General features: G+C 37.0%; 1 protein-coding gene across 2 annotated transcripts in view; it reads right to left on the bottom strand.

Moving 5' to 3' along the window:
- LOC129288891 (uncharacterized) overlaps positions 1-16,582 on the bottom strand; it is a 30,734-nt gene that overhangs the window by 637 nt on the left and 13,515 nt on the right. For both annotated transcript variants that reach the window (XM_054925702.1, XM_054925707.1), the window contains exons 9-20: positions 4,825-4,964; positions 4,617-4,727; positions 4,375-4,491; positions 4,170-4,259; positions 3,301-3,354; positions 2,975-3,049; positions 2,791-2,866; positions 2,533-2,632; positions 2,210-2,279; positions 1,499-1,572; positions 1,085-1,191; positions 423-677 (exon numbers count right to left, since the gene is read on the bottom strand). In XM_054925702.1, the coding sequence (XP_054781677.1) occupies positions 423-677; positions 1,085-1,191; positions 1,499-1,572; positions 2,210-2,279; positions 2,533-2,632; positions 2,791-2,866; positions 2,975-3,049; positions 3,301-3,354; positions 4,170-4,259; positions 4,375-4,491; positions 4,617-4,727; positions 4,825-4,964 (1,269 nt within the window). The remainder of the gene's footprint in view (positions 1-422; positions 678-1,084; positions 1,192-1,498; positions 1,573-2,209; positions 2,280-2,532; positions 2,633-2,790; positions 2,867-2,974; positions 3,050-3,300; positions 3,355-4,169; positions 4,260-4,374; positions 4,492-4,616; positions 4,728-4,824; positions 4,965-16,582) is intronic.

Here is a 16,582-nt window from a genome sequence, read left to right as displayed (position 1 = left end):
TGTGCTAAACTAACATACTAGATAAATCGAAACGTATTTTCTTCAGTATTACATTTATACATTTTTCTTATAGAATGTTATTTCATAAATTAACGTACAAGGCTGAAATAACGTGATATGTCATCATGGTAAAGCAATCTACAATAAAGAAAATAGAAAACAATCCAATTAATTACCATCCTAGCACACGCCAAAACTTAGGTGCATGCTTTGCAAAAGATAAAATCCGAACAATCATTCAACTCAAGCCTTAATTCACATGCTTCATATAACTCGGTTATCAGGATACACATAAACTTCTGTATTTCTTGTTCTGGTCAAGCATAATCTCAAGTATATAACTTGCATCTGACATTTGAAGCATAAAAGCATTAACTTGCAGCCATGGCAATCCCAACCCAAAAAAAAAAAAAAAAAAAAACCATGCTTTGCCTGCGAAACAGGTTGAGAGACTGGCCGCCTTTGAGCTGCTTGAATGTTTGAAAGAGCTGAAGATGGCTTCGGCTCATCAAGTGGTTCCAGATCGTCCCAACCATCCTTGTCATTTTCATGGTCTTCAATTCCATTCTCCAGTTCTCCCCAACCATCTGTTGATGTAGGGGATGCAGGGACAGCAGTTTCAGCCAAATCAGAGGTAGATCTTACACGGACTGGTGCTGTTGATGGGGGGTCCACACCTAGATTACCAGATAATAAAAAAGGTTAACTTATACACATGCATCAATAGAATTAAGCATTAAAATGGAAAGGAAATGAAACAAAGCCCCATTGGGGGATACCGTACTGAAAAACGTCGAGTTTTCTTCATATAACAAACAAGCAGGCGGCAAGGGGATAAGGAGGACAGGACATGAGAGTGGAAGGCAGGTAAAACACTTTCCATAAAACATATTCACATTCAGAGAACCAGAGGAATATGCATTACTAAAATCAAGGTTGGAATTTTGCTAGAAGAGGTGCCCATATTTAGTAGCTAATCATGTCTCAAATGGGAACAAGATTGCTTCCAATAGAAAAATACATGTGCGCAATGGGAAAAAAAAATTACAAACAAAACAACAAAGAGAATGATCATTAGCCATACTTGAACTGGAATTGGAAGATGTTGATGCAACTGTGCTGGTACTTGCAGAAGCAAGAGGAGCATGGTCAGAAGGTTTGCCCTTAAGGGTCAAGGAGCTCATAGCCCATCTGCATGGAGACACGTCTTCTTACTTGCAACAATTTCCTTAAAATTATATTTTGTATCTAATCAAGCGGCTTTCGCAGACAGGCAAGCACCAAAAGCAAATATCATAGAACAAAATTATAACATGCAGTTTGTACTATCTACTTATAGCTTTATTCATCACATATTTAGACAAACAGCTGCTTGTTCTCGCTCCTTCACTCACTCTTGCCCATTTTCATGTTAATCAATGAGGAGAGACCAATATGTCAATTTGATTCCTATAGATACTATGTGCTGCAATCTAATTTTAAATTCGGACTGACTTACCCAAGCAAACTAGCATTTCCTGGAGCTGATGAAATTCCCATGCCAACAGCTCCAGTAGTATCTGCTGTATTTGTCTATAATAGACAATATATAAGAAAACAAACATGAAAATTAAATAAGGAGCAGAAAAAATAATAAATCATTAAAAAGAATCATCCTAAATATGGGTTATCTGTGTAACTCAAAACAGACTAATCATATAAAAAGGGCCAGTTCTGAGATTTGGCCTTTTTTCCAATGTTATCTCATATTACTTTGAAACAGGTAATGTTTGTCAAACAACTGATAATTTCCGCATAATTCATTTGGGTTTTGAATCTTCTACTACAATCAAGACCACTGAAACTGTGAAAGCTGGCATAAATGCACCATTATTGTATGAGCTCGAAGATCAAAATTTTTGTTATTCTATAACAAGGTGTAGGCCTCAGGAGAGCAACTGTAACGACGAGTAATAATTAACTGTTTTTAGAACATAAACAACAAATAAATAACTTCTTAAGTTGTAAATTGTAAACTAACGAAATAAACTATACCTAATCTATAAATTTTAATCAGAGATAACAAATAAAGAATCGAAAATAATTAATATGAAACCTAAACTCAAGTTCAAGAAAAATTATTAATTCATACTGCACATGAAGAAATACACACAGCTTAAAGAATCATCAATTATTTGCAAGTAAAAGCCAAAAGAATTTCAGAAAATACCTTATCGTAACATTGCTTCACTATCTGCAAAAATTGATCAACGGCTTGAAATGCTTTGGATCGAACATCACTGTTTGAACCATGACAATAACAACATTGAAGCAGATAATAACATCAATCAAACCGAAGAAATAAAGACAGATAAACAGGACAACACTAATAAAAGATATTGAAGCAAAAGAATGTTTTGAAATGCTAATAAGTTGGGGGAAAGGGGGAGGAAGTAAGCGGCAGTGGTTTGATGAAGAAAGATAGACACGAGTCAACCAAATAAAAGTGATTGATAGCAGTCAGCAGAACAAAAACCATCGGCTTGAAATCACCTGTCAGGATCAATTGTAAGTACGACAACATTAGGAAGTATCCGGGTTGCAATTTCAGGTATATCATAATAGGAGCTGGTGGCACTTAAAGCCATTACGCCTGAACAATAGAAAATTGAGAAGCTGTGAAAAGAGTCTCTCGAGTAAAAAACAAATGCAAAATTGAAAAATAGCAGTCAACCCTGAAATGGCATCTTAACATCAATAAAGCAAAAGCACAATGGAGAACAAAAAAGTAATAGAAAAGTATAATAATACCTGCTCCTCTAGCAGGGGGGAAAGTATCCCGTAAAGCCCGGACAGTAAATGCATTAATCAAAACTCTTTTTCTAGTCTGCATGCACATAGTGCCAAAGGCATCAGTTGAATCACCAAATCAACATAAAATATAGCACAATATATGAATGAAACCAGTGCATTGCAGGCAGCACTTAGCTCATACCCCTTCATTTAGGTAGCTTGCAATATTTCCTAGCAAGATGGTTGTATTTGTTCGAATTGCTGGTTCTTCATCAACCTGCAAAACAATAGCCAGTTTCTGAGATACCACAAAGAAAGTTCAACACACAAGCAAATAACAAAGGAAAAGGGTTTAATCCCTTAATTCCAACAAGAAATAAGTTTACTAATCAATCAAAAATGGCAAAAAGTGGAAAGTAAATTTTGACAGTAAAATGAGATCAAACTTGTAGCCAAAATAAATACAAGCTTTGTAACTCAGCAGCATAAGCAACAAGTCAATCCACACTGGAAAGGTTCAAGCAATACCTGTAACTTAGACAGGTATTTCAGCAAGGACCCTGAGATGGTCCTTTGAGACAGCTGCAATAATAAAACAAACAAATCTTTTACACATGACTCAAATAATAAGCAATCTTCCACTGTAGATTCATCAAATAGAATGAAAAAACATTAAAAATAGATGTAAGTCAAAGGGAACAACTAAAGGAAGCAGACTTTAAGAAACTGTAGTATTAATAGCCAATTCGAATTTGTGAACATTTGGAGAAAATGTCAAGTAGAAGCCCTTAAATAGTTAAATTACAAGGTCAGTGACAATGAACCTGAGACTTTAACTCGATCCAGACCCATCTCTCTCTCTTACACTCACAAACAAACACATTCACTCATGAAATGGCATTAAATTCCAGTCAATTCAACCAGTCAAATCATCTGAGCTTCAATGAAACATTCTTTCACAGCAATATTGAACAATGCACTATGGAGTACCAAGGAGCAACAGCTATGCAATACTTTCTTAAATGACCTGAGAGAACACCACCTCTACTTGAAAAGAACAGATAGGTTGGTGAGCCCAGATAGCTTTGCTAGCATGTCGCCTACTCTCAAATCATCATTAGCATAGAGGTATCATCAGACCAAGAAATACAATATTGCATTAAATCTAAAAACTTTGGTCCCAAATTAGTAATTTCACTATATTAATAATAATAATTAAAGAAATACTACTTAAATTGACATTGTTAAATTACACGCTAATAATAGATTTTACCAAATTGGCTTACAAAAGCAACCACTTTGTCGTGAAACTAGGCCACATGCAATGGAAACACTGAAAGGTCAATATCATCAATTTAACTGCGATGACAAATTTCATATTCGTTGCATTCTCATACCTTTGGAGCTAATATAAGCATGGCCTTAAGTGTAAGTTCCCTCAGAAAAGCAGACGTGTCAGAGAACCCAGTAGCAACATGAGGATAAACCTGATTACAGAGCCAAAATTTGGTTACTCAGATTTCTCTGTACAAAGGAGAAATAATCAATTTTTTTTTTTAAAAAAGGCTTAGAAATTGAAATCATTCCATCCTGAACATATACCTGCTCATCAACAACCTGTGCTGATAAGGACTCACCAAATTGATCAATATGTTGAAGAAGAGCAACTCGAATAGCTCGGTCATTGGAGGCAAAGAGTTTTACGATAGTCGGAAGCACCTACACATTTAAACCAGAAATTGTTTCACAAATGTAAAATGAATCCTAATTAAATTGAAAAGATGGAAATGAATTATGTGCATGAAAGAAATCATTAACCTGAAGATGCAGAAAGAATCACTTACCTTGACACTAAACTCCTCAACTGAAAGCCAGGAACCCATTTTCAACAATGCTGTCAAAGCATGGGCAACAGCTGAACCAAATTCAAGAGCAGAAGCCAACAAAGGTAGCAACTGCAAAAAAAATAGTCATAAAAACAGGATAGAATATCTTCACAGATTTAAAACTTCCAATCTGGAGATCAAAATTTTAAGGTCCAAATAGACACACCTTCTTCAACACAATCTGGCGAGGTAGCTGCTCTGCTAAACTTGGAAGCTTGCGAAAGAAGGTGTCTTTCTCAACACTATCTTTCAAGCTAAGAATTTCCATGAAATGTATTGTATCTACCAACTTATTTTGAAAATATTCTGCGTGTCCATGAGCAAAACATATGTTTGAACAAACAAATAAATCACTCACACAATTTTTATGTACTTTAACAGGTAAACTTGAAGGAGCAAATTCCCTCCAAAATCTGGGTTAAGTTCAATTTACATAAGAATGTGGTAACATCCTTGTGTTGTCAACCACCAACCTCTCTACATTATCCTATTTGGTACAACAGAGGGGAGGGGAGGGGAGGGGAGTGGGGGGATTTTAATGATTTTTTGTTTGGTTCAAGAGGGGAGGGGAGATAGTTAAAACATACCCTCCCCTCCAAAACCCCCTATTTGGGGGGAAGGGTGGAGGGGAGTTTCGCCAAAATATCCCCTCCATTTTTCTCATCCAACTATAGTTCCAAACCAAACAAGGGGTGCATTTATAAAATAATAAACAATAATATCCACATGCCAACTTAACTATAGTCAGATTAACAAAAGGTTTATTTGAACTGGTTAAGTAAGAAAATGAAGTTTCTAAAAGCAATGAAATCATACAGTTACACCCCATTCTTGTAAAGGGAAAATTATATATTACTTCTAAAAATCTATAAAGTTCAAAGTAACATGTTGGAAGTGGGCCAACTTAACCTAGGCCCATTTGCTAGTTTTACCTAGCCCTAATAGGATTTATTGTTAGCATCTTAAGCTTACTAGAAATATTTTTCAGAATTATAAGGATTTTAGAATCAAAGTATCAGTTATCTTTCCAAATCTTTATTAGTTATTAGATCAGATTTGATGTGATATGATTAAATCTTCTCTCTTATGTATGTACACTCTTCTCTATTCAATGAATTGAAGTTTTTCTGCACCGTATATTCTCATGGTATCAGAGCAACACCTCACATGTCATAAAAGGCAGTGCTAACTGGTTCCAGAGCCTTCGCCACTGATGAAGAAATACCCCTAACCTCCTTGGCGCAAGGTGAGGGCTCAAGCGAAGGCAACGAATTCTGGAGGGGGTGGTGCAAGTTCTTTAAGGAATTCACATATGAACTCCTCTCAACTTATCATCACCCATCGTCTCAGCAGGAACAATTACTTGCAATGGTCTAGAAACGTGTGGATGTTTGTGTGAGGGTGCAACAAGGAGCTTTGACTGATTGGACATCCAAAGGCACTAAAGGTTGGTGATCCAAAACATGAAGTGTGGTGTGCAAAAAACAACACGTTCATGATGTGGTTCGTTCACTTTATGAACACCGAGATGAGTAAAAACTACCTGCTAGCAAACATGACTTAGGAAATTTGGGAATCGGCATGGCATACCTACTCTATTTAAGAAAACACTGTAGCTATTTTTCAAGCAAAACAAGCTCTTCGAACTCTAACGTAGGGGTAATGCAAGGGGAGAAATCTATCACTTTGTATTACACTTCCTTGATGTAGCTGTGGTAGCATATAAACATTGAAGGTATTTTGACCAAAATAATCTTATATTATTTCATTGTGCAGATATATATACACGATTACAAGGCTAACTATATAAGGAAATAATCAGAAAAAATCAAATCACTTATTTACCCTCATAATCTTGTCTAACCATATCCCTATAAATCAGAATCATATCCCTATTAATTAGAAAAGAATATTTCCTAATTAATTATATTTCACACTCCCCCTCAAGTTGGATCATAGATGTTAATCATATCCAACTTGCTTATACAATTTTCAAACGTGGGCTCATGTAATCCCTTGGTCAACATATCAGCTGCTTGGAGACTTGTTAGTAAGAAGGTCAAACAAATGATCCCATCTTCCACTTTTTCTCTAATAAAATGCTTATAGATTTCTACATCTTTCGACCTTTCATGCTGTACTAGATTTAAGACCATGCTTATAGCTGCCTTGTTATCACGGCATAATTTTTAGTGGTATATCTAGTTTGACATGTATTTCCTCAAGTATTCTTTTCAACCATATTTCCTCCATTATGCCTCAAGCTAAGGCCCTTGACTCGGATTCAGCACAACGCTTAGATACAACTCTTTGCTTCTAACTTTTCCATGTAACCAGGTTTCCCCACACGAATGAACAGTAACCAGAAGTAGATCTCCTATCTGGGTGCTGTCCACCCCAATCTGTATCGGTATATACTTTTATGGTTCTCCGTTCATGTTTCTAAAACAACAAGCACTTTCTAGGGGTGCCTTTTAGGTATCTCAGAATCCTGTATGCTGCTTCCATGTGTTTTACCTTTGGCTCACACATATACTGACTAGCTACACTTACTGCAAAGGCCATGTCAGGTCGTGTAAGAGAGAGGTAGATAAGTTTTCCCACGAGTCTTTGATATCTTTCTTTATCAACCGGTTTGTCATTTTCCTTATCTTCCTTTTCTTCAACGTTCTTGGTCTCTTCATCAGAGTTTCCTTCCTTCTTTGTGAACTTTGGCCTCTTCTTTGGAACAACAATGGGTGTTTCAACAGGTTTACACCCTAACATGCCTGTCTCTTTTAAGAGATCAAGTATGTATTTTCATTGAGATACATAAATTCCCTTCTTTGATCTTGCAACTTCCATTCCCAAGAAGTATCTTAACTTTCCTAGGTCCTTGACCTTAAACTCTTGACTTAATGCATTCTTAATTTTTATGATTTCCTCACTGTGATCACCAGTAATAACTATATCATCAACATACACAATAAGAATACACCTCTTACCTCCTTCTAGTTTAACAAACATAGTATGATCCGATAGTCCTTGTTTGTAGCCCTAAGACTTCAAGACTTGTGAGAATCTATCGAACCATGCTCTTGGTGACTGCTTTAATCCATACAGGGATTTCTTCAACTTGCACACTTGATCACCTTTGCCTTGATTAAAGCTAGGAGGTAAAGTCATATACGCTTCCCCTTTCAAGTCCCCATTTAAGAAGGCGTTCTTGATGTCTAACTGTTGCAAAGGCCATTCGAGGCTTGCTGCTATAGATAGTAACACTCTAATAGTGTTTAGCTTGGCCACTAGTGCAAAGGTTTCTTGGTAGTCAATGCCATATGTCTGTGTGAACCCCCTAGCTACCAATCAGGCCTTCAACTTTTCAAGGTTCCCATCGGCTTTGAATTTTAGGGTGAACACCTACTTGCAGCTTACAAATTTCTTGTTCCTTGGTTTATTCACAATTTCCCAAGTCCCATTTTCCTTTAACACTTTCATTTCTTCCAAGACAGCTTCTCTCCATCTTGGTGATTCCAGAGCCTTATGAATATTATTTGGAATACTAACATCACCTAGGTTTGCAATGAAACCTTGAAACCTGGGAGATATAACTTCATAGGACACATATTTTTGAATTGGATGCTATGTACCAGATCGGGGTTTCTTCCTGAGGGTAATTGGCAAATTCAAATCACTATCCAATTCTTTCCTGGCATCACTGTTGACATTCACAGCCTCTATGATGTTCTCATTTGCTTCAACAGGATCTCTTATCGGTTCTGAATCAAGGATTGCCTCGAGTGTGGGAGGTTTAGTACCTTGCTTCTGGGAGGTTTATAGGTTATGATTTCTTTTTCTATAGTACTTATGTCCTTGTTGTCCTCTGTACCTGCATTTTCTTTTGCTTCTGGAATAAAAGAGATAGGCATTGGCTCTAGAGAGTTGAGATCAACAAATGGAATAGGGGAATACTCAAAGAATGACTGAAATTCAAGCTAAGTCCCCCCTGAATTGAGGGAGGAGGATAAAAGGAGTCATGTTTAGAAAAAGTGACATCATGACTAACGAATAGACGCCGAGAAGAGGGGTCAAAACATTTGTAGCCTTTTTGAGAAGAAGAATAACCAATGAACACACACTTGATGGCCCTAAGTTCAAGCTTGGAAGTGGGGTTAAGATGTATAAAAGCTGAGCACCCAAATATTTTCAAAAGGAGATTAGTTTCAAGATGGTGAAGAGAATGTATTTCATGTAGGCAATCAAGAGGTGTGATATAAGATAAGACTTTACTTGGCATTTGATTGATGAGGTAAGCAGTAGTAAGAATGGCATCGCCCCAAAAGAATTTTGACATATGAATGGTAAACATAAGGGCACAGGCAACCTCCAATAGGTGTTTATTTTTGCGTTCGGCAATACCATTTTGTTAGGGGGTACTTGTACAAGAGGTTTTATGGACGATGCCCTTCGTTGTCAAAAATCACTCACTTTTATTCAGGTATTCAGTACCATTATCAGTTTGGAGGATTTGAAGGGAGGTGTGAAATTGGTTAAGAATCATGGCGTAAAATTCCAAAAATATGGATGTGACATCAGATTTCTCTTTTATTAAGTAGACCCAGCACACACAAGCATGGTCATCTATGAATGTAACAAACCATTTGGCTTGAGTCCGGTTTGGAACACGGGAAGGACCCCACATATCAATATGAATGATAGAAAAAGGTTTAGACGGTTTGTATTCAGAGCACAAAAGTGAAGAATGATAGTGTTTAGCCAATTCACAAGTATCACAATGAAAAGTAGAAATTTTATTGAATGAAAAATGAGGAAACAAACAACTTAAGTACTGGACATTGAGATGACCCATTCTTTTATGCCATAACAAAAGATCACTATTCTTAGAGGTGGACACAAGGTTACACCGAATGCAAGACCAGAGACTACTCACAGTTGATTCATGAAGGTAGTATAGCTCATCACACTCCTCAACACTGCCAATCATCTTCCCTAATGTGAGATCCTGAAAGATATAATGAGTAGAGAAGAAATAAGCACTACAATGAGCTTGTTTAGTCAACTTGCTTATAGATAACAAATTACAAGCTAAGTATGGAACATGAAAAACTGAATCCAGATGTAAAATTTCAAAAATAGTAATGCTTCCCTTTCCAACAATAGAGGAAGATGTTTCATTAGCAGTGTCAATTTTCTCACGTCCACTACATGGAAAATATGATGTGAAAAATGTGGAGTCCTCCGTCATGTGATCTGAGGCTCCAAAATCAACAATCCACCAGGATTTATGGAAGGAGGTATTTAATGCATAATGATTATTACCTTGCTTAGCCACAGAAACAATGCGGGGGTTTTGAGATGGTTGCCCAGGTCATTGCAGCGTATTTAATAGCTCTAGGAGCTTAATTAACTGGTCTTTATCCATTTGAGGGATAGCAACAAATTTGTCTGGGGCATTTTCAAAAGTAGCTTGATATCCACGTGCCTTACCCTTGCATGATTTCCAGTCAACAGGCTTCCCATGAAGATCTCAACACTTGTCCTTTGTGTGAACAATCTTTTTACAATGATCACACGAGATTTTCCCTTTGTCTCTTTCGTACCTTGATCAAAGTTCCTACTTACCAAGGCAGAAGGTTCAAAGGAGGAAGATATGGGAACAGGGTCAGCAAGCATCACCTTTTAACGAGAAGTCTCTCTACAGACTTCTCCAAATGCATCTCGTGCTAAGGGTAATGGCGAGCAAGCTAGGATTTTGCTTCAGACATCATCTAATGAGTGATGAAGACCAGCCAAGAATTGAGACACCCACTCATCCTCAACTCATTTTTTGTACCTTGCTGCATCACGGGCACAGGACCATTCCTCTTCTGTGTTGAGGTCGATCTCCTGCCACATTGCAACTAGTTCTAATCAATATTTGATCAAATCACATTCAACTTGTTTAATCTGCCAGCTTCGAGTTTTCAGCTCATATGTTCGAGCACTGTCTTCACCATCCGAGTATGATTCTCGAACAACTTCCCAGATGTCTCTCGCAATAGGCAGAAACATGAAAGAGCGTCGAACCTATGGAGTCATAGCTGTGACCAACCATAAAGCAACTAGCGAGTTCTCGGTCTCCCACTTTGACAGGGCTACTGTGTCCAACTCGTCTAGTACCTTAGAAGTACTAGTGATGAAGCCCAATTTGCCATGACCACCAATAGCGAGCTGTATAGCTTGAGCCCCCTCACGGTAATTATGTCCGTTGAATTTATCGAACACCAGGAGAACAAAGGACCCTTCGGTAAAGCTCAACCCAAAGGGAGTTCCACCATGGGTGTACAATAAGGAGTTCTCGACGCTCAAGCCCATGGACGAAGGTCTCGAGCTGCGCGACTGTGACTCCTCTACTGGTCGCACACTGTCGTCTGCGTTTTCTGGGTCAGAACCATCAATCAACTCTGATACAATGAAGGTATTTTGACCAGAATAATCTTATATTATTTCACTGTGCAAATATATATATACACACACGATCACAAGGCTAACTATACAAGGAAATAATCAGAAAAAATCAAATCACTTAGTTACCCTCATAATCTTATCTAATCATATCCCTATAAACCAGAATCATATCCCTATTAATTAGAAAAGAATATTTCTTAATTAATTATATTTCACAAACATATATGAGGTTCATCAGTGGTCGTGTCATGCTAATAAGGTGTATTACAAAAGAGTTCGTTGAACGTCAAAGATGCTACAAATTTCTTCTCGGCCTCCATGACTCATTTAAAGATCTCAGAGGCTGAATTATAAGGATGAAACCTCTTCCTTCACTTAATGAAACCTTTAATATGATAAAATATGAGGAAAGCTGTAAGGCTCTTGTTCAACTTCCTTCTACAACTTCTTTACCAACTATTGAAGCCTCGGCTATAATGGCCCAAGGCAAGCAAAGGGGAGATTCAAAAGGGAAAAAGTCTCTCCATTGTGATCATTGCAACAAGAAAGGTCACACTCGAGAGACTTATTGGCAAATCCAGGGTAAACCTGCCCATATGAAGCAAAAGAATAAAAGAAACAGCAAAGGTTTCACGGTTAGTCAAACCGCTAGTGAAGGAAATTTGTTGAACAATGAAGAACTTATTGTACTCAAGTGAATCCAAGAGGTATGCTCAAGAAAAACCAAGCGAGAAACCTTCTCCCTCAATGACATTGGCTCATGCAAGTACAACTCTACTTACTGCTTTAAGTACTATCACTAGACGTAAAAACATTTGGGTTGTTGATTCTAGTGCTACAGATCATATTATTGGATTTTGGGACTTGTGTTTTGAGTTCGGTCCTTATTTTGAGCACACTCATGTGCAATTGGCTAATAATACTTATGCACAAGTTATAGGGTTCGGAACAGTTACTCTTTTAGGGTCTATTGTGTTGAGGAATGTGCTACATGTATCTGATATTCAGAGTAGTTTGCTATCCATTAAATGCATGGCTCAATAGTTAAATTGCCCTGCTATCTTTGACAAATTTCAGTGTGTTTTTCAGGATTTAGCTTTGAAAAAGATGATTGGCAATGCTAAGGAACTCAATGAACTCTACTACCTTAAAGGAAACCTAAAAAATAAAGGTGGTTTAGCTTATTCTAGTTCTATTTCCAATTCTGTTTCTGCTTCCATTGTTTCGTCTCAAGAAGACATTTTATTATGGCATTTTCGATTATGTCACCCTAGTTTTGATTATATGAAAGTTTTGTTTCCAAATTCCATGACTAAAGTCAATTTTCATTGTGATATTTGTCACTTTGCTAAACAACATGCAACCCTTATCCTGCTTCTACTTGTACACCAACTAAAACCTTCACTCTTATGCATAGTGATGTGTGGGGTCCTTCTAAAATTGAAACTCACTCTAAATCCAGGTGATTTGTTACTTTTATTGATGATAACACTTGTCTAATGTGGCTGTTTTTAACAAAGCTAAGTTGGAAGTTGTTACTCTCTTTAAAAACTTTTATAATTTTGTTCAAAATCAATTTCAAACTTCTATTAAAATCCATTGTAGTGACAATGGAATAGAGCATCTGAACACCAATTTTCAAACCTTTCTTATTGAAAAAGGGAAACACCATCAAACTTCTTGTGTGCATACACCCCAACAAAATAAAGTGGCTAAGAGGAAAAATAGATATATCTTAGAAGCAGCTAGAGCTCTTTTATTAGGCAGCAATGTACGCAATAAGTTTTGAGGAGATGCAGTTCTTACAGCTGCTTACCTCATCAATTGTATGCCAGCCATTTAAAGTCCTCGAGTTCAAAATTCCTCTCCAAAGCTTTTTAGAGTCTTATCCACACTCACATCTCATTAATTCTCTTCCAAAAAGAGTCTTTGAGTGCACAGATTTTGTGCTTAATGATAAGGGTGGGAAGCTTGATTCTAGATCCATTAAATGCCTCCTCTTGGTTTACTTCTCAACAAAAAATGGGTACAAATGTTACTCTCTGAAAAAAGGAAGTTCTATGTCACTGTGAACATTAAATTTGATAGAACACTACCATTCCATCCCAAATTATCCATTCAGGAGGAGAATGATATTGGAGGTTAATTTGTGCCACCATAGATGATCACCTATGAAGCACCGATATAGGTACAAGTATCGGATACGATACGGCATGATATGCAGACACGGCAAATTTCAAAATTTTAAGATACAGGTACGGCTATATAAATAATTAGATATTAAATATTTAGATACACACATATTTTCAATTTTATTATTTCATATTTAAAGTCAACAAGTACAATTTTAAGATGTCTAATGCCATTACAAGATACAATACAGTAAGCAATTAAGCACTTAAGCACTACTAAATGACAAAAGATAATGATCAACTTAAATTAATTCTCATCTTTTTCATATTTATTGACATCACTACTCTCTCCTATAAGTTCTCTCTCCACTGCACAGATCAATGTTTAGCTCAATAAAATAACCCATCTAAAATAAAAATAAATCAGCAACATTATTAGATTGACAATCAATAAGTCAATAATATTCCAGGAAGCATGGATATTTTTTTTAAAAAAAGTAACATTTAAAAAATATTTTTTTAAAAGAACAGCGCCGAGGACTTGAAGTCTTGAATAAATGGGAACACCGAATGCCAAAAGTGACAAAGCACCAGAGAAAAAGATGAAGAAGAACAGCACCAAAGAAGAAGATGAAGAACTTACCTCGGACTCAGAGAGACAGAGCGAGGAATCATGGGCTGAAGAGACAAAGGGCCTTGACTAAAGAAGCACCGTGACTGAAGTGACAGAGCTTGGAGTGACTAAAGAGATAAAGAGCCATGACCTGTCACTGAAGAAGCGTAGCGAGCTGTGACTGAAGAAGGATGATGCTCGGACCTCGGAGAGACAGAGTGAAGCCCATGCGAGAAAGGGGAAAGGATTGACTAGAACTAGACGAAGCTTAAGGCTTCTAATTTCTGGAAATGAAAAAAAAAAGGCAAAAACGCTGAGTTCCGATTACAACCCATGTCCGCCTGTCTCCACCTGTGTCCGACTAAAACTGGAAAAGCGAACGCGCCACATTGGCATCTTGAACATGTGTCCATGTTGGATGTGCATCCGACACAAACATGGCAGCATTTTTCACATATTTGTGCTTCCTAAATGATCATTAAAGTAATCAATCTAACCGCATCACCAGTATTAGACCTTACACGTCACTTAACCCTGTCCAAGATGATACCAGCACCTATTTTTGAAGCTGAAACCCTATTTGACCACCATACCAACTAGGAACAACCTTCTAGGAATCTATGTTTGAATCTAATATGGATGAAACAAGGAAAAATCAGCCTAAACAGCTCACAAATGGTGAAGGTTCCATTGATGTTCCAAGGCAAAGTCATGATTCACAACTTGAGGTTAATCTTGAAAATCTTCAGCGGCCTATTACCATTAGAAAAAGAAAGAGGAGTTGCACTTGACATGCCATTGGATGGTATGTCCCTTATGATAGGCTTAACTCCCAACTTAAGACCTTTGTTACTACTCTTGATAGTGAAGAAATACCTAGAACATTTGAAGAAGCAAATCTGACCTAAAATGGAAATTGGCCTTTGAAGAAGAATAGAGGGCCTTAGACAAAAATCAGACTTAGGAAATTGTTGATTTATTTCGTGGGAAGTCAATTGTAGAAAGTAAATGGGTCTTTACTTAAAAGTACAACTCAAATGAGAGTCTAAATAAATATTAAAGCACAGCTAGTTACTAAAGGTTTTACCCAAACCTATGGCCTTGACTATCAGGAGACATTTTAACCTATGGCTAAATTTAATACTATTAATGTTTTGTTGTCTCTCGCTACAAATTTAGATTGATCACTACATCAACTACATGTGAAGAATGCCTTTCTAAATGGTGACTTAGAAGAGAAAGTGTAAATGGATATACTCTTAGGTTTGAAAGGACTAAGAATGCAAACAAAGTCTGTAAGCTCCGTAAGTCCTTGTATAGACTAAAGCAATTACCTAGAGCTTGGTTTGAAAAATTTACATGTGCTATTAAAGAATTTGGTTATAATCAATGCCAAGCAAACCATACTTTATTTGTACTGCACTAATCATCTATGTAGATGATATTAAACTGACAAGTAATGACACTAAAGAAATTGACAAAATAAAGAAGAAACTTGCTGCCCAATTTAAGATTAAAGATCTCGGCTATCTCAAGTATTTCCTAGGGCTGGAAGTAGCTCGATCATCTAAGGGCATTAATGTTACGCAGAGAAAATACACTCTGGATCTTCTCAAGGAAACTGGTATGTTGGGTTCTAGACCTGCGAATACTCCAATGAAGCTTAGCTGCAACCTAAAAGTAAAACCTGATAGGAAATCAACCAACAAGGAGAGGTACCATAAATTGGTAGGAAAGCTGATTTATTTATCTCATACTCGGCAAGATATATCCTTTGCCATTAGGGCTGTAAATCAGTTCACAAGTAATCCACAGAATGAGCATAGAAGCTTTCTATCATATTCTCAAATACCTCAAGACAACTATAGAGAAAGGATTATTCTTTTCTAAAGGAGACAGAAAGAGTGGAAAAATCTACATAGATGGAAACAAGAAACAAGAAACACCAAGCACTAAAAATGAAACAAATGTAGAGGTTTATACTGATGCTGATTGGGCAGCATCCATTCACAATAGGCACTCTACTACAAGCTAGTACACCTTTGTGTGAGGTAACCTTGTGACTTAGAGAAGTAAGAAACAAGCAATTGTATCCAGAAGCTCAGCAGAATTTGACTATAGGGCCTTAGCCCTTGGAATTTGTGAAGACATAGGGGTTGTACAATTATTAAAAGAGCTCAGCATAGAACCACATACTCCAATTAAAATGTAGTGTGATAGCATGGCTGCCTTAAAGATTGCCAGCAATCCAATTTAACATGATCATACAAAGCATGTGGAAATTGATAGACGTTTTATTAAAGAGAGAATAGAAGCTAAAGTCATAGATCTCTCCAACATTCCATTAGGAAAGCAAGTTGCAAATGTGATGACCACGCCTCTTGTGCAAAACAAGTTTGATGAACTAATAGGCAAGTTGGGAATGATCAACATTTATTCGCCAGCTTGAAGGGGAGTATTAGAAATGGGCCAACTTATCCTAGGCCCATCTACTAGTTTTACCTAGCCCTAATAGGATTTATTGCCAGCATCTTTATCTTTTTGGAAATATTTTACAAATTTATGGGGATTTTAGAATCGGAGTATCTTTCTTAGTTATTAGAACAGATTTGATGTGATATGATCAAATCTTCTCTCTTCTATATGCATGCTCTTCTCTACCGATTGAATTGAAGCTTTTCTACACTGCATATTCTGACACTGAATACTACATGAGAACCATAATAAGCTCC

The sequence above is a fragment of the Prosopis cineraria genome, unplaced genomic scaffold, assembly GCF_029017545.1.
Source record: "Prosopis cineraria cultivar Desert tree isolate PC_DT_omini unplaced genomic scaffold, ASM2901754v1 PC1, whole genome shotgun sequence".
Classification (NCBI taxonomy): Eukaryota; Viridiplantae; Streptophyta; class Magnoliopsida; order Fabales; family Fabaceae; genus Prosopis; species Prosopis cineraria.
The sequence above is the reverse complement of the archived record's forward strand: the minus strand, read 5'-3'. Positions and strand labels throughout refer to the sequence as shown.